This window comes from Lacerta agilis, chromosome 5 (assembly GCF_009819535.1).
Source record: "Lacerta agilis isolate rLacAgi1 chromosome 5, rLacAgi1.pri, whole genome shotgun sequence".
Taxonomy (NCBI): domain Eukaryota; kingdom Metazoa; phylum Chordata; class Lepidosauria; order Squamata; family Lacertidae; genus Lacerta; species Lacerta agilis.
Genome location: NC_046316.1, coordinates 29,219,630 through 29,244,349, shown reverse-complemented (window position 1 = coordinate 29,244,349; position 24,720 = coordinate 29,219,630). Strand labels below are relative to the sequence as shown.

General features: G+C 40.6%; 1 protein-coding gene across 3 annotated transcripts; it reads left to right on the top strand.

The window, feature by feature from the left end:
- Nucleotides 1-614: 614 nt before the first annotated feature.
- Nucleotides 615-22,858, top strand: UBE2D1 (ubiquitin conjugating enzyme E2 D1). 3 transcript variants are annotated; one of them, XM_033149143.1, is made up of 7 exons: nt 615-834; nt 15,989-16,052; nt 16,144-16,175; nt 18,299-18,376; nt 19,402-19,507; nt 19,838-19,931; nt 22,010-22,858. In XM_033149143.1, the coding sequence occupies exons 1-7, from the start codon at nt 811-813 to the stop codon at nt 22,053-22,055; spliced, it is 444 nt and encodes a 147-aa protein (XP_033005034.1). In that variant the 5' UTR covers nt 615-810; the 3' UTR covers nt 22,056-22,858. The 3 variants fall into 3 exon arrangements, with proteins under 3 accessions (XP_033005034.1, XP_033005036.1, XP_033005035.1); XM_033149144.1 differs by having other exon boundaries at nt 616-893; XM_033149145.1 differs by lacking the exon at nt 15,989-16,052.
- The last annotated feature ends 1,862 nt before the right edge of the window (nt 22,859-24,720 follow it).

Below are 24,720 nucleotides of genomic sequence, written 5' to 3'. Positions count from 1 at the left end.
AAGGTATCTGTCTATATGGCCTTTCCAAAGGCCAGGTTGTGCAGTCAGCTGGGGCCTGTAAAAAGCCAGGCCGGGAGCCACCTTAAGTTGAGGCTGCATAGACCTTGTGGTGCATGTGATTCAGATTCTATTCAGTTGAACCTCTGGTTAAAAAGTTGACTAGTGAGCCTTCTTTTGTTCACTTCTTTTTATTTCGAGGCAGTGCACAGCTATGTTTGTGGAACTGCAAACCTTTCCAGTCATGTGTTACTCCATGTGATCCCTTATTTTCAAACCCAAAACTTGACAGCTATGCCCTGCTGACCTACCTCTTTTCGGAATATATGGAATAATTACTTATGGAGCTTCAAATTATAGTTTGCTGAGGAGGGATGCCTATGATGCCATGTAGCAGCAGGTCAGCCCTAATGCTCAAGTCACCCCCCCCCCCAATTCCCAGGGCTAACCCAGTATTTTGCCGCGGGGGGGGGGCTGCTCCCGACCAATTCCTCCCCAGAGCAGAACCACGGGGGTCACCGCGACGCAACCGCCGGGGAGCATCTGGAACTACACGCCCCAGAATGCAGTGCGGGGGCGTCAGGAGGTGGTGGGCGGAGCGTGGAAGTCTATTAGTAGAAGCGGAAACAAAAGACCCTTCGATTGGGAGCGGAGAGGCACCTCGGCCTCGGCCTTAACACGCCCCGTGAGAGCCCGGCCCCCTCCTGGAGCAGCCAACGCCGTCGCCGCCTCCTTCTCCTCCTCCTCCTCCTCCTCTCTCTTCCCCCCTCTCGCAGCTTCCCCAGACCGGCCCGCCCGCATCCCCGGCTCCCCATGGCGCTGAAACGGATACAGAAGGTGAGAGCACCCGAGTGGGCCGGGCCGGGCTGGGCTGCTCGCCGTCCGTTGGGAACTGGGTGAGCTTCGAGCCGCCCGGGCCTCGGGGGGTTAGTAATAGACAGGCGGGGATCGCGCTTTGGGGCTGAGGGGATGCGCAGGTCTCGCGATGGGCCGGAGGAGGGGGGAAGTGATGGCTGAGGGGGGATGTGGGCCTATATGGAGGGGCTTAAGGGCGATTGGGTGGGGGCTCGGTTGAGACCACTCTCCACCCCCCCTTTTGTTTTTGCTTTATAGAAGATGGCATGTATATTTTCACGGACACCTTCAGGGAAGCCGTAAGGGCCCCGTCTTGTTTCTGCAATGGTTTAACAAGCGCTTGGGGTCACTGAAGAATCCTTAGTTAAGCTGACAGGCCGCCCCCCCCCCCCCCACGAAAAATAGGCAAGCCTTATATATTCGCGTTTGGTAACAGTACAATGGTATAGCAGCTTTTTTCCTGGACTGTACCAGTTCGGGTGGGTGGGTGGGTGGGAGGGAGGGGTACAGCGTGTGCTTATTTTATTCCCCACCATCCACACACAACAGACACGCATCACATCAGAACAGGAAAACAAGGGTTATCTTATCTAGTTAGGCCATCGACATGGTTTAGCATCCAGGATTGCTTTTTGCATTTGCATTTATGTTATGGTCATAATTAGCCGCCTTGTGCCACCAGTTAGTGGAAAGGTGAGATATAAATTCAACAAATAATAAAAAATCCCCAGGAGAGCATTTGCATATATGGAGACTCCCAACCCACCAGCAATCTGAAGTAATGTAGCCCAGGAACAAGAAGTAAGGTCTTAGTGAATTGTCTTATTCCAGGCTGTGATGTGTGGAAATGGGTGAAAAAGAATGCTTGGGGAAATGCATACTGAGATGTCGTTATGTTGCTCCACAGGCATGGGATAGATTTTTGTGTGTGTTGTCGGGATAGGGTGAGAAGCTCATTCTGCAGCTTCTCCCCGCACTGTGGTCAGTACTTGGGAAATTGGGTCAATGCTGGCAAGGGGAGTTCAGTGTGAGTTTCTCCAGCCATGTTCTGGGCTTCTTCTATTACAAGGCAGGAATAAGTATTGATGCAGTAGTCAGCATACAGCTAGAGCAGTATGATATTTAAACCTAAGTAGTTCACATTCAGGCAGGGACACGGGTGGCACTGTGGTCTAAACCACAGAGCCTAGGGCTTGCTGATCAGAATGTCGGCGGTTCGAATCCCCGCGACGGGGTGAGCTCCTGTTGTTCAGTCCCAGCTCCTGCCAACCTAGCAGTTCGAAAGCACGTCAAAATGCAAGTAGATAAATAGGTACTGCTCCGGTGGGAAGGTAAACAGCGTTTCTGTGCGCTGCTCTGGTTCACCAGAAGCGACTTAGTCATGCTGGCCACATGAACCGGAAGCTGTCTGCGGACAAACGCTGGCTCCCTCAGCCTATAGAGTGAGATGAGTGCTGCAACCCCAGAGTCGTCTGCGACTGGACCTAATGGTCAGGGGTACCTTTACTTTTGGTTCACATTCAACCCAATTGTCCTGGAAGGTTTGGAGGACTCACACCAGTGAGGAAGCTAGATAAGAACTCAGTTGTCTCCAAAACAACAAGAAGCTCCTGATTTCACCCAAACATAACTAAGTTAAGTGCCACCTAACAGGCATGGCCGAACTTGGCCCTCCAGCTGTTTTGGGACTACAATCCCCACCATCCCTGACCACTGATCCTGTTATCTAGGGATGATGGGAGTTGTAGTCCTAAAACAGCTGGAGGGCCAAGTTTGGCCATGCCTAGACCATATAATGACACAATCAACACATTAATTAAAAATGTGTTAAGCTTTGTTGAAACTGTAATCCTTAGTAGCAATTGGGAGTGTACATGGACATCGTGCTGGCAATGCTTTCTGGTTGATGTAATGAGGGCAGAGAGAGACTTGTGGCTTGGGATAACAAGGTGTAATTTAATTTATTCCCCTAAAATGGATGGGGACAGATGACAGTTCCCATCATCCTGTCCATTGGCCATACTGGCTGGGACTGATGAGAGTTAGGAGTCTAATATAATCTGGAGGACCACAGGTTGCTCCACCTCTTCCCCCAAATATTAGGGGTCTAGAACGTGCCTCACTGAAAGAGCATTCTGTGGTCCATTTGCTTCGAAACGTCCCTTTGTTCTTCCCTTTCCCTTGGTAGTCATCATTGCTGCTATTGCCATTTGTGGGGTGGGGATTTCTTGTTTCTAACTTGGTTTCCACATGAATGATATGCTTCAGTAGTTGCTAATAGTCTAAAAAAAGAAAGGGATATTCAAATGTTGTCCTCGTCAAGTGAATGTTAATAGTGAAAAGCTAGGGAAGGTGAAGGACTGAGAAATTGAAGGTTTGCCAAAAAGGAGGCAAGCTCTATAGATATCACTGCTATCAGTAATTGGTGTCACTTAACACAGTTTCTTTGTGAATGTAGATAAGGGGAGTTACTTAACACCATTTCCAAAATTATGTTCAACCTGCAAGAAGAATGGAGATCTCTGACTCATTGTCTACCCAAGGTGATGTCTCATTGTAACAGGCACAGTCAGTTGACTTTTGGGAGATACTCTTTGACAGGAGATCCAGGACAGGAAAAAATACTTTGTCATACATTGCATAGCTAATTTATGGAATTCACTGCCGTAAGATGTGCTGATGACCACCAACTTAGATAGCTGTCAAAAGAGTTTAGAGACAAACGTATGGCTATCAATGGCACCTAGTTATGAAGACTATATACTTCCTCTAGGATCAGATGTAATAGGCCTCTGAATAAGAGTTGCTGGGGAACAACAATGGGAGAGGCCTTTTGCCCTGTTTGTGGGTCCTACAAGCTTCTAGCTGGCCACTGTGGGAAACAGGATAGGGCTTGGCTTGATCTAGCAGGGCTGTTCTTATAATTCCTCAGCTTTACTTTGTTGTTCTGGGAGCAGCTTACTGGTTAGGGCATTTTACAGATGTGCCAAGGCTGCAATCCTAAGAACATTTACTTGGAAGTAAACCCTGCTGAAATGAGGACTCGCTTCAAAGGCACAATAGTTAGGAATGGGCTTTTAGAATACTTGGGGTATAGAAGAAGAGTTTGGATTTGATATCCCGCTTTTTACTACCCGAAGGAGTCTCAAAGCGGCTAACATTCTCCTTTCCCTTCCTCCCCCACAACAAACACTCTGTGAGGTGAGTGGGGCTGAGAGACTTCAGAGAAGTGTGACTAGCCCAAGGTCACCCAGCAGCTGCATGTGGAGGAGTGCAGACACGAACCCGGTTCCCCAGATTACGAGTCTGCCGCTCTTAACCACAACACCAGACTGGCTCTAGGAAGTATTCCCTTGCAGATGTTCTTAATGCATAGAGCAGGAGTTCCCAAACTGTGGTCTGCAGCATGTCTGTAAAAATACAATTTAAACTTGTACAACAACATCTAGCACAATGCACTACAATTGCTATGACAGGCAGGAAAAAAATTAAGTGGTCCACCAAGACCTTCAACAGTTTTCAAGTGGTCCATGGGAGAAAAGTTTTGGACCACAGGCGTAGAGAGTGAAATAGGTATTTTTAATTCAGTTGCACATTTTAAAAAGGGATGAGCAGAACTACAGTACCTGGTTCTGCTCAACCACAACTTAAGTGTAAATTTTGGATGCTGATATGATTTCTGCAGTTCACCCATATTGAGGGGTGCTGTGTCTATTAGCCTCATTGCCTCTCAGACTTTCTCTTAAGAGATTTGTGACACACTCTAAAGACCTACAGTCCAGCCAAGATAAATACCAACCAACACTGGATTGAGGGGCATCCGTCATGTGTGTCTAGCACAGATGGAGTAGCTCTTATTCCAAGGCATCTGTTCAACAAAGGAATAGTATTTCCACCCTATGCTGGATTTGAAATGTTCAGGATGAGGGAGGAGCAAACACCACCCTTTGCTTCCCTGTATTCTGCAATGAGCCTAGATAGTTTTAGTCAGTATCATGAGATTATTCATGATTGGTCTGTAGTATTCTCTTCTGTTGTATTCTCAGCACTTTTTCCATCTTGGTCAGCTGAACTTTAGGGCCTGAGACAGAAGTCCTTGTCATTGTAAGATATTTTCTCTTGTTACACTTCTGATAGATTTGTATTTGACCAATAACTGATGACACTTGATCAGTCAAACTTCAATCCTGCTACCTGGTCAGTTACAAGAAGCAAACTATATGTGGCTGGAACTCTCCATTATAATTTCAGTGATAGGCTATGGTTTTCATTTTTTACACAACCTCAGGGTAAGTCCAATTGGGACTTACCGGTACTTCTGAGTACTATGCATAGGACTGTGCTGCAAGACTATCTTAGCTACCCAAGCTTTTAATTAAAAGCAATATTTTTTACTATAATATAAAGGATTTTGTAAAATAGTATGCTGCATTTTGATATTTGACATGTTTTTATTGTAATGTTGGTTGTAAATAGCCTTGAGGCCTTTTCATAATGGAAAAGTAGAGTAGGAATCTTACAAGCATGTATTTAAATGGATTTGCATTAAAAGTTGCATCTTTTAAGCTGCTTCGCTGTTGGCCTTATGCCTTTTACGCTATTAAGCTAGATTATAGAGTTTGGTTAATGTATTGGTTCTTAAACTGTGGTCTGGGAAGTGTGAGTAGTTCCTTGTGCTTCTTTAGTTGTCCTTGAAAATACCAGACTAGAGTAAGATTTTGGAAGCTTTCTTTGAAATGGCCTCTCTGCTGAAGAGACAACTCTTTCAAAATAATATATATTTAAAGTTCAATTTCCGTTTTGAATGTGCATCACCCACATTCTTTGGTAAGCATCTATTCCTGCTCATCCTCTTGTCCCTCTGTTTTTCTAGTTGTAATCTTGTTTGGGGTGGGTGCCTATCAATTTTTGCCTATGTTGCTCTCTAAGGGGAAGCTTCAGCAAAACTACCATTGTGTGCCTTGCATGCCCCCAATTGCATGCAGAACTTCACTGCATTTTGTGACCAGAAATATAGCAGTTAAGTTTCAGTTTGAAAGCTTTTTAGTTCTCTCCCCATGACATAGCCAGAAGGTAAGAAAATGTGGTGGTCTGTGAAGAACAAGCATATTCTGAATGGTGTTCAGTACAGCAAAGGAACCACCGGCTAGCTTCTTTAGTGCTGAAATAAACAAGATGGATAATATAAAAATCTTGCATAGTCTGCAGCTTGAATGACAAATGGTGGGGCAAATCATTGCTGTTCACTCTGTTGCTTGTAAGACCATGGCAGCTACCGCAGTGTCAGCAATGTTAAATAAATAAGTATCCTGCTAAAGCAGGGAGGGAGATGACTGGAATAGATAGTGGATGACATCATCAGGTCCAAAAATGGGCCCCTTTCTGCCTCTCATCAGCCAGCATCCCCAGTGGTGTGGGAGCCGCTGCAGCACTTCTCCTTCATTCACCATGGTGTAAGGTGAGAAGTCCCCTGTTGCAGATCTTCTTTTTCCAGGTCTGGCCCACTTTCAGAAGGACATGGCATGGCATGGGCAGGTTGTTGCAGGGGCAGGGTAGGCTTCTCACCTGTGGACTAGGACCAGACATTTACCTAAGCAGTAGAGGAAGGCTCAGTGATTCACAGAAGAACCTACTCTGAAAACACTGTTGCTAAGCGTCATCTTGACTTCCATTCTTTTCTCACTCCCAAAGCCCTCCTAAACAGGCAGGGCAAGTGACTGCAAGCCAGACTCCCAAGTGATAAAATACTAATGAGGAATGCAGTAAATCTGGCTGTAAAAGAGTGGTGATTTAGACCAAGGTTGTAAAATTGGGGGGGGGGGGGGGGGACATTTGGAGAGTTATTGTTGATGCAGCTGCCCTTCAGGGTTACAGAATCTTACACTTTCCGGGACAGAATCTTACAAGGCAACACAAGGATCCCTACTAATTGTAGATGACGTTATGCTTTAACACTTGCAGTAAGGCTGACATGCTGCTATCATAAAAAGCAAATGCGGCTTGTGTTCAGCCTCTGATGCTTAACTATGGTTATGTTCTAGAGCTGGAAGTAATATAATAATTAGCAACTTCACTCTCCACCCAGCTGTCAGCTGGTGCTTGAGAAGCTTTGCAAAACAAAATACACTCGGTACCCTCTGTGCCTACATAAACTAATAACATATTAAAACACACTTTTACAAGGGATGGGAAGGGGAGCTATACCAAAGAGTAATTTGACAGTGAATCCCTAAAAGCATGTGGGGAATGATTTATATCTGAAGGTACGTTCCACGTTAAGGTGCCTGTCAACTTAAAATGAAGTGGTAGGATTTCTGAAAGTGGGAGGTGTCTCAGAACAGCCATAAGGATAAGGGTTCAGGAGGGGTTGGAATATCTGCTTGGTAACCAACAAAGCAGGCTTATGTTCTCTATCTGCTGCCTTAAAGGCAGCCATCATAAATAATTTGTGGTAAGTTTAACAGAAATACATTTGTCTTTACCAGTGCTTTCTATCTTCCACGAAGCATTTCCCTATCTGATGAGGAATGCCAATGTGAAAGGCCTAGAACCTCTTCTGAAGTGCAGAGGAGACCAGAACCATGTTTTAGGGTGCACTGTCAGAAAGGCATTGGCCAAGCCAGTTGGCCTCACCATCAAATTGTACATGCAGAAAGTTCCTTTTTAACAAGAGGCTTAAGAAAAATTGAACACCGTGGTTGTCAAAGCATGAGCCACATTTGCAAGGGCAGCGTAGGATAAGCAAACATGTAAGTTGTGTGAATTATACAGCCCAACAAAATGACTTTGAATGATTGCATACAAGTCAGAATAATACTTGGGTTTCTAAATAAATCACATGACTTTTAAAAACAAGGTGGCTGGAAAAAATGTATTGTTATAGATTCATCTTAAGTCTGTATTGAAGTGTTTAACAAGCACAGAATCTAATAGTTCCAAATTTCCTCTTGTGAAATTACTGGAACCAAGTTAAATAATGACTTACACCAGTGTTGGTTGTAAATATTTTTAATTAAGAAGGGAAGAGATGTAGCAGGGAGATGTAGCCAATCGAGATGTCATGGACACACAGTATATTGGATTTGGACTGAGGAGAGCCAGGTTCAGATCTTTGCTCAGCTGTTCACTAGGCAGCCTTAGGCGAGCCACTGTGTCTTGGTCTAACAAGGTGGTGGTGAGGGTAAAATTAGATAACTATTTATATACTCTCCTGGGTTCCTTGGAGGAACAGTGACATACAATTTTAAAGCATAACTGTGGCTCCTCAAATGTCTGTTAAAGAGATGTCCATTCACAATTTGCTTTTACGTTCTATGGGGAAACAATTGTAGAATTCTGGTGTAACACAACTGCCCAAATAAGCAGCTCCTAGTTACTTGTGGAGACCAAACTGGAAAAAACAATGCTAAAATACTAAAGGATCTCATAATCAGAGGGTAAGAAAGGACAACTCAAAAAAAGTTCAAATATCAAAAAGTTTTTCAAGCTGTGGTAAAAAAAAATATGTTGGGTGTGAACGATTTTGAGCAACATGTAAAATAGCTGAACATGACTAACAAGTGCAGTTTGGCATCTGCTTCATTAAAAAAAACCACAATGCAAATTATGGTTATTCACCAAACCTCTGCAGATAAGCAGCTGCCCTCTGGCACTTGTTACTGAAAATGTACATGCAACTCTGCTCAACATGTTCCATCTCAGTTATAAAAACAATTAATCTTGGAGGAGTTCTGTATTTTAAAAATAGCTGGGGGCATTATAGAGTACATGGAGCTCAAGTCCCTGCTGCGATTAATATTTCTACTAATGTATACGTCTTAACGTGAAGTGCCTGCTGAGAGGTAAAGCTGAAAAGTTATGCTGAACGTTAATCTTTCATATTGTGTTTTGTGTGAGATTGCATTCTAGTAACAGTTTTTTATGTTTAATGAGTATTGTCAGAATACTTTCAAAAATTGTATTATAGGTTTCTATCTCAGATTGCCCTGTATGAGGTCCTTTTCCAGAAATAGGTTTTCTGTCATAAAAGCACAGCTTTAATACTAATTTGATCCACCTAGTGATATATGGTGTATTCAAGAAAGTCATTATTTAGAAGAGTGAGCTAATATGTGAGAGAAGGTGTGCTGATAATTTGAAAGGACCCTGTGCAACTGGCAGCTGGTGACTGACTTGATGAGGAAATGAAGTAGACTTGTCAGCAAATGAATGCACTAGATAGAGCAGGGCATTGTAGTCAGCATGATGGCCTACAGAGGTTGGACTCCCAACTCCCATCAGCCTCTGCAAGCATGGCCACGAGTCAGGAGTGATGGGACTTGTCGTGACTATAAATTGGAAGAAGAACCCAGCTTCATCTGGCCAAAGGCCCATCTAGTCTATTATGATTTCTCATGGTTGCCAGTCAGATACCTATGGGAAGCTCCTGAGCAGGACCTAAGTGCAGGATCACTCTCCCTGCTTGTGATTCCTAACAACTGGCATTCAGAAGCATACTGTACAACATGGAGATTGATAGCCTCATCCTCCATGAATTTGTCTAATTCTCTTTCAAAGCCATCCAAGGTGATGTCCATCACTTCAGCTTGTAGGAGCAAAATAGCCATAACTTGTTTTCAGGGCAGTGCAGACAGGGCTCCTTGCTTGTGTCAGACAGACCGACTCCAGTGTCAGATAAGGGGATTCTGAGCAGGAATTCTAGCTAACCCAGGCACAAGTAGCAGCACTAACATGGTGACAAAACAAACACCACTGCTGTCATTTTTATCAAAAGTGTGTGCATGGGGAGATAGAAACTGAAGCCCTTGGTGATGAGAATTCAGCTGAAAGTGTTACACCATTTCCTCCAAAGAAAGCATCCAGTTTGGATTCAAATGTGGGTCAAGAAGATAGCTGTAATATGGGGAAGGGAGCAAAGAAGTGATAGGTATAGACCTAGAACAATTTTTAAATGCTGTTTTTCATACTGTGAGTGGTTAGAAGCAGGCACTCATATTTTTGCAAGAATGATCCTACTCATGATAAGTCATCTTAAAAAACAGACTATCAAGCATTATGAAAATAGTCAAAGTCATCCTCTGTCTGTGAAAGCATAAGAGTTAAAGAAGATCCCACCAGTGCTCTTCTATGAAAGTACAGTATATAACAAAATTACCTGGTGATTCGTTAAGCAGAGAACATCTTTTCAATGTGGCTTATTTCTTCATTGTGAACCACTCAATGGCTTTGAAAGCATAATTGAAATGGGAGTCATGATCAAATAAAAATAAACAAGTACCACATTGCAGTGTTTGGCCACAATTTCCCAGTGAATCCCCTGGTGACTATTTTGCAAAAGCACCTGAAACCTTGGAAAAACTGAATATCCAGTTTAGAAAACCCGTTGGTTGGCATAAACAGATCATATGACCAATAGGATGGAATGTGGAGTTTGTCTTGTTAAGTTCCAGGATACTGTATCAGTGCTGATCTCTGTTCATTGGTTTGATTATGAGGTTGAATCCAAAGTTAGTTGTGCTTAGGTGCCAAGGCAGGTTTCAACAGTTTAAAATACAAAACATTTTAAACAACTTACAGTCACAAAAATAGGGTGGGTTCCAACAATAATCATCTGAGAAGTCAAAGGTCAGGGGAAAGAGGTGTGTCTTCAGCATTTGCAGAAAACATTATACTGGAGTTGCCAGATGTACCTCGGTGGAGAGGGAGGCATATGACCTAGTCTTAGACAATGCCCTCTTCTGCCCCATCCTAGGCTTCTGAGGGGGATTGAACCACGGAGCGGCATTCCTCTGCTGATCTTAACACCAGAGAGCATCTGTAGGGAAGGAAGTGGACTTTCCTTCATTTGGGGCCTAAGTGATTTAGGGCTTTAAACAGTAATGTGAGCACTTTGAATTTTGCCCAGAAACAAACTGGCAGCCAACACAGCTGTATTAAAACAGGGGTTATGTGATACCTAAATCTGGCTGCTGCATTTTGAACCAATTGAAGTTTCTGAGTCTTCTTCAAGGACAGCCACAGAGAGAGTGCATTACAATAGTTCAGTCTGGAAGATACCTGAGCAAGTCATACCTCTCCAAAGAGCCGCAGATGGCGATCTGGTTGGAGTTCAAAAAAAGCACTCCTAGCCATCAAGACTACCTGAGCGTCCATTGGCAGTGTTGAATTCAGGAGCATTTGCGATGCTGCACTCCAGGGGAGTGCAGGCATGGCCAGAACAGGCTGTCTCCCCACCTCCCGGACGTGAGAACTTGGGACACATAACACTTCGGTCTTCTCAGGATTCCACTTCAGTTTATTGTCTCATATACAGTTTATCAACCACCTCTCCCGATTCAGATGGAACACAGAGACAGAGCTGAGTGCCGTCTGCATATCGTTGGCACTTCATTCAAAATCTGATGACAACTCCCAGCAGCTTTGCCTAGATGTAGCATGGGTGACACCACAAGACAGCTCTTGTCATACAAAACCATCTTCCATGGCTACAATTTGGAAAGGTTCCTGTGGCAACTTTGCAGGGCACTTAAGGGACAAGGTGGCTCAGATTTTTTGATAGTTTTGAGTGCCACAATTAGAGCACGTCAGGGTCCCTTTACCTTTTAAATCAAGGCATCCAGAGCATTGTCGCTTCCATTTGTACTGGATCAGCTTGGATTATTGCAGCCTGAGGATATGAGCAAGCTGCTTGAAGAAGTGCAGCTAACCGCCTGCCCCCTTGAGCCTTGCCTGTCTTGGCTTCTTAAAGCTAACCATAGAGAGTTGATTGGGTGGGTCTTAGGGAGTGATGAATGATTCCCTGGAAAAGGGGGAAGTACCATCTGGCCTTAAGGAGGGAACAGGACAACCCCCCAGAGGAAAAGACAAACAAGTAAATACAGCACATACAACCTATAAAACGATTAAAAGAGGGTGAAGCCTTGTCTTCAACATACCCTAAAGATGCAACCCAAGGAGGGGGGAAAGTGCTTTGGTATCACCCCTTCAGGGCAGCCTGCACCGGCACCAGTGCAAGGTGTGTGATGGTTTGGGGGTGCCCTGAGCAGCTGCCAACACTTAGGCAGGTGGTAGAAAGCCTCAAAAAGGCCTTATCCTCCCAGAACAATAGCCTCTTGGAACCAGCTGCTTCTGCAAGGAGGTAGGGAGCCTGCTGGCAGACTCTGTGCCTCTCCCTAACTCTGCTAGCTGCCTCCTTTACGCTCGCATCACAGGAGCTATTTCCTTGAATAGGCATTTTGATTCTCAAAATCCATTACTTTCCCCTCATGAGAAATTGTTCATGCCCATCGGCTACTCAAAAATAAATGGTTAATTTCGATGTACAAATCAGCCCTTGGCGGAAAGGTGCTTCTTAGTGTATATTAACTATTAAGCCCAATGCAGAAAAAAAATTATGAGCTTATTCAGGTTCTAATTGGAATTGGTCGGTTGTCTTGTTTTCAAGTTCGTGTACCATTATGAATAAGCACCACTTTTCTATAATATTTATAAAAAGGAGCAATTTCTCCTAGCAGAGTATTAGTCAAAATGTACATCTTCGCTGTTTAGCATTACATTTTCCCACAATCTGTGTGGTATCCTACTCAGAGGAGGCCCACTGAAATCAATGGTTTATGCACAACTAACTTAAGTCTACGAGCCTACTTTAAGTAGAACTTAGTAGGATACCACCTTTTGTCTGTTAGGCTAAAAAATAGTTTTGTTGTTACTTGGTGCAAGCTTTATATACCTGCTCTTCTGAAAAGGGTCACAACAAAAATGCTTAACAAACCCCTTTTTCAAATTTACTATTCGTAATGTTAAATGGAAAATGATCCACCAGTTTGTATTGATTGTCTCTGTACTCACCTTGATGCAAACTAGTTTCCTCTTTGCTATGTCACAATATGGCAGCAGATGGGAATTGTTTTTTTAATTAACCGCTCCCATTTAAAGAGCTGTACCGCCAGTAGTTAGTCTTTCTTGCCTGAAAGGCAGTGCTAAATTTGGAACCAAAAGTCATGACAAGAGTTTAGAAGACGAGCACAATTTGTAACAAACAGCATCAAGACTGAGTTTCAGGCAGTGCTATAATTACAAAAGATAACAGCACTGTCATTGCCAGCAACATTAGTGAATAGTTATTTAAACTATTTTAAAGGTTTCCCAACCCCCTAATTCTCCCTTCCTCCCCCTCTAGTCAGCTTCAGTTCAAAATGCAGTACATTTGCTATCACAAGGCACATTCAGCAATTACCAATGAACGAAAGTTAAGTATTTCTGTTGATTTAAACTAGAGACTATCATTGGAATAAAAGAAAATAAAGTACTCAGCTTCGGCTATATCATACCCGGTTTGTAAAAGCTTCCCTATTAGGTCACCTGGGAGTGATGCTTAATTAGCATAGGTGAGCAGGACATGTATAAGCCCAACAAAATTTGATGTGAGGACCCTCCCTTAATTTGCACTTCTCTCATACAGTGGTACCTCTGGTTACGTACTTAATTCGTTCCGGAGGTCCGTTCTTAACCTGAAACTGTTCTTAACCTGAAGCACCACTTTAGCTAATGGGGCCTCCCGCTGCCGCTGCGCCGCCAGAACACGATTTCTGTTCTCATCCTGAAGCGAAGTTCTTAACCTGAAGCGTTATTTCTGGGTTAGCGGAGTCTGTAACCTGAAACGTCTGTAACCCGAGGTACCACTGTACTTATTTAAATTATTTTGAAGAATCCTGTTTTTCCAAATGGCAGCCAGCCTTCTCCAAACAATCTTGGGAAAACTATTGGCTCTGTTATCTGAATATAGTAGCTGGCATGTTACTCTGACATAATAATTTCCTTGACCTTCAGAAAAGAGCTCTCACCTATCTACTTGCAACTAGTTTTATTCAGAGAAATGAGTTGCATGCCAGTCCAGTGAGGTCATTCAAGTGTACACTTGTCCAAATAAACCAATGGCAAAATCTTTTGGAAGTGCAGTTCCCTTTTTATCTAAGTGACTCAGGTTTCACTGAGAGGGGAGAACAAGTTATATGTGCAAAGCCAGATATTACCAGTTCAGGAGAGGATCCACAAGTGTCAGATTTCCAAGCACCGTGAGTCATGAACATTGCAGCCAGCAAGCTCTTAAACAAAGCAGCAGAACTCTAGGCAGAGGAAGACATCTTTACAGTTTCCAGCTTCAGATGAAACAAAACATCCCTAAAATTGTTCGCTTCTCTAAAAACTTACTGTAGTTGGTTGAAGCCCAGAAACATCTCAATTATTCAGGGGTGGCAAGATTCTTTTCATCTGCTGGTGCTCAATAGCTGTGCAAGCAATGCTACGAAAAGCTTCCACTCCTATGGGGTTCTCTGCTCCAAATCCTGCATGTTCCACATTATAGCATTAGTTATTCAGCAGAGTCCCATGTGAGTCCTACATATGCCAGTGAGACCAATGCAAACAGTTCCAGGATACTGAGTTACCACTCCCATCCATGCCTTCTATATGCTCTGCTCGAATGAATATTCCCAGAAGAAATGTTCATGTGAATAATCCTGAACTGTGATTTTTTCCTCAAGCATAGCTGGAAATCTATTTTGTACCAATAAAGATGAACCCCTGGATGGCATGGTGTTATATTTGCTCACCTTCCTGTTGCTCATCAGCCACTGATTGGTGAACCACATATCCAAACCAACTATCTTGCATGCCACAAGTAACTCATTAAACTTATGTTTGCAGTGGGTGAGCAAAATGTCCAGAGCAGTATTCTGGAGAATTGAAGTCAGCTGCAACATCCCTATGAATGGCACCTTCAAAAATGATGTGCAGAGAATTCAGCTAATTGAAAATTGCACATAACCGTGATCAGCAAGTAACTCTGAGAACTTAAAAACCTAAAGTGATGAGGCTAAATGTACTCAAGAGACTGCCTCTTCCCTATATTCCGCTGAGAACACAAAAACCTGATTGGTGTTCTTTTGAATATCTATGAGGGCAGACATTCGCCAATGGCCCTAACTAGGTTGGGGTGAGGAATCTTTTTCAATCCAAACAATGAATTCCTAGTGCAAGCAAAAGTGAGCAGAGCAGTTAATTTGACTTTTGTGGCCTATCCTTCATATAGTAGGCTACATTTGAGCTGTGCAAAAGCCGGAGGTTTCTGCAGATGCACGCAGATGCAAACACACACACATTTCTTTATCTAGGCTAGCAAGATGCAGTTAAAGGACATACTCAAACCAGGGAAAAGTACCTGTGGGTGCAATAGAGGGCCAGAGAGAGATGTGGCCTGGGGAGAGGGTGTGCGCTCAGATATAGGTGCCTGGAGGTTTGCATTTGGCCTCTGGGCCTGAGGTTCCCCAGGGCTCATCAATGTGGTGCCCTCCAGATGTTGCTGGACTACATCTGCCATCATCATTGAATGATCATGGTGCCTGGTGCTGGTGGTAGTTAGAAGGGCACCCACATTAGACCTCAACAGACATGGTTAGTGAGGAGAGAGCTTAACCACAGTGTTTCAAGCTTTATTTGGTAAATCATAATTAAGCAAAAGTTTGAAAGGGGAAATTCATATTGTGGAAAAGAAATGGAGGTTACTGTTTGGGCTTTGGAATGGAATGATACGTTGCACACAGAGAAGGAACCCCCAGAACAGCACATGGAGGAAGGAGAAGAGGGATCATTCTGTCTGGCATTCTGCACCATTTATTGTAAGCCATTCTGGGAATCTTTTTGGCTGAATAGCGGAATAAAAATGCTTTAATAATGATGCATTGTGTTCCTGTTTGCAAGTCACAGCCTAGATCATGCTCCAATATTGTGGTCAACTTGAGTTTCAAGTCCACTTACCAGTGTCCTACATCAGGTTTTTCCCATTTGAGAACTGAAATATTGTAGAATGCATACTTTCTTGTTGAATAACATATTAATGGAAATGAAGTGTAAATTATATGCAGTAAAGTACGGTGATCAGCTGCCTAATATAATTGTAGCGCTTAAGGCTAAATTGGTTGTCACTGTATTTGGAAAACTCTGTCTTCATTGAAATTTTTCTTTCCTTTTTGTTGTAAATTGTGGGAGCACTTGATCAAACCTAAAGAGGATCCACATTTGGATAATTAATCTTGGGTTTGTTTAAGTAACATTGCAAATGTTTTCATGTTTCCTGTAGGAGCTAAGTGATCTGCAACGTGACCCACCTGCACACTGTTCAGCAGGACCTGTTGGAGATGACTGTAAGATCTTTATAGTTGATGGCAAGATACTTTTGCCTATTTTGTTATGCTTAAACACTTAATAAGGTGAATAATATTTTGTGTTTTTCAGTGTTCCATTGGCAAGCAACAATTATGGGACCTGTAAGTATGCAATTTATACATAACTGATGTTCTGATTCCTCTTCAGTAATAAGCTTTAATGGATTTCTGTATTCTAGATAATAGATGTCAATGTTTTCTAGATTGTAGAATCATATGTGAGGAGGAAATAGATTGTGATTATTTGTGGACCAGAGATGTACTTTATACACAATGAGAGACACACTATCATACTTTATACACGTTGGCCAACATAGGGAATTAAAAAATAAACTCCAGAGCTGGGCTGGAGATTAAACCATTCAAGAACTCTAAGCCAAGGTACTGTTTGCTTTTAAAGCCAGAATCATGTTTTTCATATAAGAGATAAGTGCAAAGACTGTAACAAATAGGGCCAACAGATGGGAGTGCAGAGACCCATGGTAGTGGAGAACTACAGATATGTGGAATAACAAGTGAGCTAACAAAGATGGGTTCAAGGATCACTGGTGTTTTTATTTTTGATCAATCTACTACTAGGTTTATATCCATCTGTGGCAGAATAACCCCTATTTCAGAATTCCCCAATTCACATTCCTGTACTATGAAGTCATACATTGTTTTACGTAAATGTACTACTTTCCCAGTCCAGCAGCTGCCTTCAGACAAGTGTTCTTTTAGTAAAGTATAAGGCATGCAGAAATTATGCATAAAAATGAATTTATAAAATCAGACTGATGGAAGTTTTAATTATGGAATACATATAACCACATAGTATAGATTGTATTTCTATTGCTGAGCAAGAAACAGCTCTGTTATTTCTCAACACTGAAAAGCTTTTGATAAAATTGAAAGGTCTTTCCTATTTCAAACTTTTGAACACCTTCTGTTTTGGAGAAATATCTATGACATGAGTGCAAGTTATATACACAAATCTGAAAGCAAAAGTCTATATAAACGAGACTGCTTCAAAAAATACTCAGCTTTTCACACAGAGCTAGAAATGATTATCCTCTATCGCCACTCATATTTGTATTGACAATAGAGCCATTTGCAATCAAAATGCATAGAAGACAATTAGTGGGGTAAAAATTAATGGTTAGGATACAGAATAGAGTTGATACCTAATCACATAGTATCATAACATTGGTTATATTTTAATACCAAGGTTTATAATTATGGCTTATAGAAATAATTAATTTGCCCTTTTTATATTCCTTTGTAACAAGAAGTATAGTCTATTTCTAATCATTATAATCTTTCTCTTTCAAGTTTCAGCTTGATTACAGTTCATTTTGATTAAGCTTGCATTTTATTGTATTATCTTCAACACAAAAATAGCATTGATATGATAGATCAAATATGAACAAATAGAGCCATATCTGGATAGGAATTACATAGTCATGTTTTCAAAATCTAATTTCCTAATTAATATATGCTTTCTGGTATGTGCCTTCATAATAAAATGGGCTGTAATTCCTATTTGCTTTTTAAAACCTCAAGTTAAAAAGATGCATATAGTCAGAGTTTTGTGTGTGGTCTAAGGTGTGCAGAGAAAGAATTGGCCTAAAAAGAATATACTGAGTTCTTGTTTTTTTTAAGTGATACACTTGTTTCTCTATGGTTAACAGTGATATGGCCATTGAGTTCTCTCTCTCTCTCTCTCTCTCTCTCTCTCTCTCTCTCTCTCTCTCTCTCTCTGTATATATATATATATATATGTAGATATATATATAAACTGCATCCCCCTAATCAAAAGGAAGTGGGGAAAGATACTTTAAATCTGCACCACATTGTGGTATTCTTCAGTTTCTATGTGTTCAATGCTCTGCCTTTTCAACTTCAATAACTTGTTTTTCTCAGGGAGGGAGGATTTCTGCAGAATATACTATGAAACCTCTTCTGGGTTATGCTTCTATACACACTAGATCTGAGCCTGCAAACACTTTCTTTAGAAAAAAAATATACAAGGCGAATTTGCAAAAATTGCACGATGACCCAATACTACATTTTAGTTTTTGCATCATGCTCTGCATGATGTGGGTTCCTGTAATATGGAATGTGGCGGCCACAGATTATGCCTGTTGAAGAAGAGAAGGACTAAGGCTTTGAACTTGGGCAAAGTGTACTAGGGAGACATTGGTGAAGAATGAAAGCATTACCTTGTTAATTTGCTTGCTTTCCAGCCTGATAGTGCATATCAAGGGGGAGTCTTTTTTCTCACAGTACATTTTCCAACAGACTACCCATTCAAACCACCAAAGGTAATCTTTTAAATGTGATATGTGCTTTTCAGAATTAAGTGTAATATGCAAATATAAATGAAAATTAAATGTAGCATGTCCTTTTTAGAATAGGGTTTGACATCTGTTTTGATGTATTCATTGTTTTGGGGAGGCTAAATACATTGGAAGGATCAGTATGGAATAGCATAGATAACTTATTGAAGCAAGAGAGAATTAAAGAGCGCCTAGCCGAGAGCTTTGTGAAACTCTTAAAATGAGTTATTTATTCCAGGAACTCTTTCCACTCACAGCTTATTGACCATGGAAGGTAAAAGGTAAAGTAACCATGATGCAGGAATTTCTGTGAAGTGTACAATGTGCAAACTTGGTTTTTGCGGAATACCGATCTGGCCTATAGTTCTGTTAAAACACATTTCTAACCATGCTTGTGATTTTTACTATTTTATTTTACTTTGGATGTAAATCACTTCGGGGCTTTTTTTAGTAGGAAGTGATGTATAAATTTAATAAACCTAAACCTATTGGTCTCTGTGCAGAGCTTCTCTGACATTATTGGTACATTTCCAACGAACCCCATTTTCCTCAAATGCATTTTTAAAAACTATTGGTCTGTAACTCCTTTAATAAGCAAATTGCTTTAATGCATCTTTGCGCTATCCCACTGCTAATCTTTATTTTTGACAGTCTTAACTTTGCTAGAATTGCATATATAAAGGTAAAATAAGAATTACTGCTTAAATCTGTTTAAGCGGTTGTATGTTTTCTGTGGAGCTTGCATTTAGGTGCTGCTGGATGAATTGGATCGTCATGTTCTACATAGCCCATAAGGCACTTTTTATATCATCTTACCCAGGGAACAGCTATAGCTAATACTCCTTGTGCATTCGTAACAGATTGTGTAACAGAACGTATCACTACTTGTTATCAAGCCAAGGTATTCGGCTTTTAGAGATATCAGATGGAGAAATAGGATACAGAGTAACAAAAGGACAGTATGTGTGATTAGTACTCTGTAAAAATATGTAACCATTCTTCTGTTGCAGATTGCATTCACAACAAAAATATACCATCCAAACATAAATAGTAATGGGAGTATTTGTCTTGATATCCTGAGGTCACAGTGGTCACCTGCTCTGACTGTATCTAAAGGTAACTATTTGGAGAAATACTATGCCCAATTTAATGCCACCATCCTTGTTTCTGATGATGATTTATAGCTGAAAATGCATCTAGTTTAAAGGAAGCCATTATCTAGACAGAGGTGTTTGATCTTCAAAGTTTTCCACAGGATCTTATACCCAGATGCGTTGGCTGTGTGACCATGTACATCATCTACTATTTTGGAAGACATATCATTCAATAAAGTTTGAAAATCTGCATTACTATAAAGGATAAAAGCTTTGCATCTACCTCTTGAGCTTTACTATCACATTCATGTCATAAACACTCTTTAACTGATCTTTTTTCTTTTTAATATAGTTCTTTTGTCCATATGCTCTTTACTTTGTGATCCTAATCCAGATGACCCTTTAGTACCAGATATTGCACAAATCTACAAGTCAGACAAGGAAAAGTAAGTATGGATATCTTTTTTAAAAATCTGGATCAGTTGGTTTTGATATTCTTTGCCTCTCACCACACTTACGATTTGACTACAGTCATACCCCGAGTTGCGTAGAATGTGTACGCTCCATGTTGCGTACATTTGACTTACAGACCTCTGCGACCAGAAGTCCTCCCCGGAGCGTGCGCGGGTACACTTCGCGCATGCGCAGTAGCGCAAACACACGCAAACTTCCGGATTTTTTCTTTTTTTCAGGCATTTGTGTTAAGCACGCCCGTGTTACATAGCACGATCCGGAACAGATTGTGTGCGTAACACGGGGTACCACTGTACTCTGATAGGGTGATATCCAACAGAGAGCTGCATTGATTTCAGCGGATGTACTCTTGAATAGGACTCATGTTGGATATCATCCATAAGTTTTTTTTTAACATTAAAAATGGATTTTTTAAATAAAAAAGCTTACAAACAATTGTACTACTTCAGAATGTTTACAGCGTTCCATTTTCACATCTTGCATACTTGGGCCACCATGGACAGAAGTAGAAAATTTTAAATTTGCATTCCACAGATTGAAGCAGCAGTTAGTCTATAGAATTATTTAACTTGTATACCATGTCAGCCTTGTTCCTTCCTTTTTTCTGATGTATTACTTATCCTAAAGTTCACTGATCTGCCAGCTTGGCTTTAATGTGTGAGCCAATTTCTAGATAACAAACTAGTTTGCAAAGTTCTGGACACCCACCTTTGTGTCCCTTCAAATGTTTGGAAGAGAACCTCATTGAACTTTTTGGGGTGTCTTCAAACTGACCTTGTTTTCAGTCATAGCATCTTTGGTCTGTTGTTCAGCGTACTTCCCTTTCTTTGAGCTAGACTTTAAGCTAATTTAGACTAGCTAAGAGGTTCACTGTCTTTACCTGTGTGGCATCCTAGTTTGTGAGCAGATTGAGATGGTTGTTATTGTAGGTGCTTGTTTGACTGGCTGTGAGTATCGTACTCAGCCTAATGAAGGTAACTAGGCTAATTCGTGTACACATTTGATTCAGGAGATGGCAACAATCCTGCCACGTGTTGGATAATATTTGTTGTAATTCAGTTTGTAAACTTCTGTCTCTTAAATTGTAAGGTTGAGAAAGGGGAAAAGATGTTGAAGTGTAGCAATATGAAGGCATTGTAAAGGTTACAGATTGCTACTCCGAAGTCTGTACTTCGGAATTATAATCTCTGTGCAGCCCTGTCTGTATCTTGCATAGTGATGCTGCCCATTATCAGGTTACTGTACATCAGTTGCAATTCGTGTATTGTAGTCAACTAAATCCAACTCAGAGTAGACCCACTGAAATTAATGAATCTAAATTAGTCATGCCCATTAAATTCCACTAGCATTGGATAACATCCCACGTCACCATGTTCAGTCCGTGACTTTTATCTGTACACAGCTTTTCAGCTTGGCTAGTAAACTCTCTATTCGGCTTGTAACCTAAGTTCTGACAAGCCAGTAAGGATGCAAATGTACACACTGATTGTGTGCAGATAGCCATGATATTATACAATGGAATCAATAGGTGTGCATTATAGGGCTCTCTTGCCTTGGGAAATCATTAATTATTAGCTGCATTTCCAAATCACCCTTCCTTCCAAAGACCTCGGGATGATATACTATATATATATATATATATATATATATATATATATATATATATATACACACACACACACACAATAGAAAATCATAAATAAGACATAACAGTAAGCAACACACTTTAAAATATCTATAAAATGCAGAGCCATTAAAATGCACCAGAACCATCTGCTACTCTTAGGTGCTACATTAAGACTTTGCATCCTCCATGGACTGTTTTGCTTTCTACTCAGCACCTGCTTTTTTGCCCAAGTGTGGGCATGGGTGTTTGCTACTTATCACTGCTCAGGTTGCCCAAGTGTGCTTTGAATCTATACTTTGTTTTCTAAGCAAAGGTAAGTGGCATATAACCAAATAAGATTGTTAAATAAGCCATTGAATAAATTTGTTGGCAACACTGTGAATCCCAAGCTTGTGTGTTTTCACTTTTTATTTTCTTTTACAGATACAACAGACATGCAAGAGAATGGACACAGAAATATGCAATGTAAACTTTGAAGACTTTTTCATATATACCAGAGTACTGTAAATTCTAGGGTTTTTTCAAAATTAGAAGTAAATGGAGCACAGTTTACTGTTTCAGTGTACCATGAAGCCCTTTTTGATTTTCACCCATATAAGTGTGTTTCTGGAACAAGGAAATAACTACGAAAATTAACCTGAAGACTGTGATGAGAGTATTTATCCTTTTTGTATGCTTTGCAAAAGACATTTATTATGTTTTTTAAAGATACGTGGGCATCTCTGTCTCCAGCCTACAAGATCCATAATGCAGTTGTAGAGCAACCAAATTATTTTTGCTGAAAAACTAGGTGTTACATGAGAGATATTCTGTGTGTCTTTGAGATGTCAGTCCTGTAAGTCTGTGTTTGAATTTCATTCTTTGTTAGTTCATTGTATAATTTGTATTTTTTTACTGTATAGACTATATTTTATTTACCATGCAAGTCAACTCACTTTAGACTTTCTGCACAGTATTGAAAAAAATACAACTGCTATTAAATGAGTGAACTATTCCTCCCCAGAGGAATATAAACTGATAAACTTCTTAAAACAAACTTTGCACTCTAATTCTCAGTATACTGATTATGGAGAAACACTTGGTTTTGATTCTGTTGCATACTTAATTTTATTGCAATGTGAACTAATTGCACTACTCTGTAGAAAGAAATGTAACTAATTTTGTTCTATTCACAGCTGACTTTTTTATCCCATAAGGGCAGTATAATCTCTGACCTTTTAACAAAATTGACTTGAAGCTTTTCCATATAAATAAAATGTGTTTTTTACTACTTGTCTTGGCTGTTCTTTAACTTTTGCACATCCTTTACATGTGCTTGCTCTGAAAAGATCAAGTTATTGTTAAATGTGTGAATTGCTATTGGGAGGAATTGGCCCTGTGTGTTTGAAATTGCTGTGAACTGATATTATGGTAGCTGTTGCATAACTTTACATGCAAATTCATTGTGTTGTGTATATGATCTAAGTTCTTGGATCTTGTACCCACTGCAAAAACTTCTCTTTGATCTCCAAATCTTGCTTAAATTGATAACAACTAACGTTGAAATGTCACTGAAGCTTCTTCTCTCCCTCACGTGTATAACAATATATTGATGTTATACTTCCACACACTAAGCTGATGCCTCTAAACCATTATATGTATACTTCACCTTGCATGTAAGAAGAGAAACAGCCTTAGGGACTTTACAAATAAGAGTGCTTTAATTTTTTAAAAAAGTATGTTGCTTCTGAGGTAGTAAATCGTTATTAAATGCATTTATTTTGTGGCTGTAGCAATTCTAACTAAACACAACTTACTTGACTAGGAGGTTTTGCCACCATAAACACCATTTGACCCCTTTCAGAGAAGGGAATAGAGTCCTAGTGTTTGGCTACACCAAGGAACAATTAAACAAAAACCTTACATCTGGAATAGGTAGAAATGTGGCAAGCATCCCAGTGGCTATTTTTTTTCTATTACTGGAAATAATAAATAAATAAATAAATAAATAAATAAATAAATAAATAAAACAAACCTGTTCAGCATTTTAATCTTGAAACTCTTGGATAGTTCTGACAGCCTAGGAAATAAGTCTCTACTTATCCTAATGGTCAACTAGGCTTTAGTTGTTTACCTCAATCTGTACAATCATAAGATGGAAGCTTTCTGAAATAAGCACTGAAAAAAATTCATTGCATTCTGTAAGTGACTTTGCTTGCTGTGAAAAAAACAATTTCTACAAATAGCCAATAAGTGTTTCAATTTAGTAAATGATTGCTTCAATGTACTTGAAAAAGGGGATGCCATAGCTTGAAAAGCAAAACTATTCACCATATTTTGTCATGGATACTAAAAATTTACCCCTTGGTAAAATATTCTGATGGAGTGATTTCCCAAACTTTTTTGCCCCTATCTGTCTTAGATGTTTATGATAGGCTTGTCTCAGATTAAATAATTTATAGTCCCTTAATCCCTTACAATAAACTCTTGTGTAATTTGGTAGTTTGATTTGCATGCCTGTTAAGTGAAAGAACATTTAATCTTCTGCTTTGCTAAAATTATATGGAGGCTGGTTTGAAACTGTTTAGATGTTACTATGCTTTGAAGTATGCATCATACAAAAAGGAATTTACTTACCATAATGCAAAGTCTTCAGGCTGAGCAAAAGGTGCAGATCAGCAAGCCCTCTTATTCTTGCTTCATAAGAGTTATTTGTGAACAAATGTGTTGAGCCCATACTTGTCTCTCTTTTCAGTGACATTTAAAACTGAAGTTCAGAGACTGGTTTTACATACTGTCAGGCCAATTTAAGCGCCTTTAAGCAGACAAGAACTCCATTCTCTTGGCTTACTTTAAACCACAGCTTCTGAGGGTGTCAAGCATTCCCTCTTAAGTATTTTTGTGTTTCCTGGTAAATGTTTTTTTGCTGTTTAAATGATCCATTGTGAAGGTTCCTTCCCCGCCCCGCTCCTTGTATCAAACATTTGCTCAGTCCTGGTGCTTCCATTATGGTGGCATAAATGTTGTCTGTGCTTCAGTCCCCTCCACCAAATACCAGTTTATACTGTACAATGCCTTAGCGAGGGCACTAACTGAGCCATCTCATTCTCTGTATATTCCTCACTTGGCACTATTGGCATGACTAAAGCAAAGGA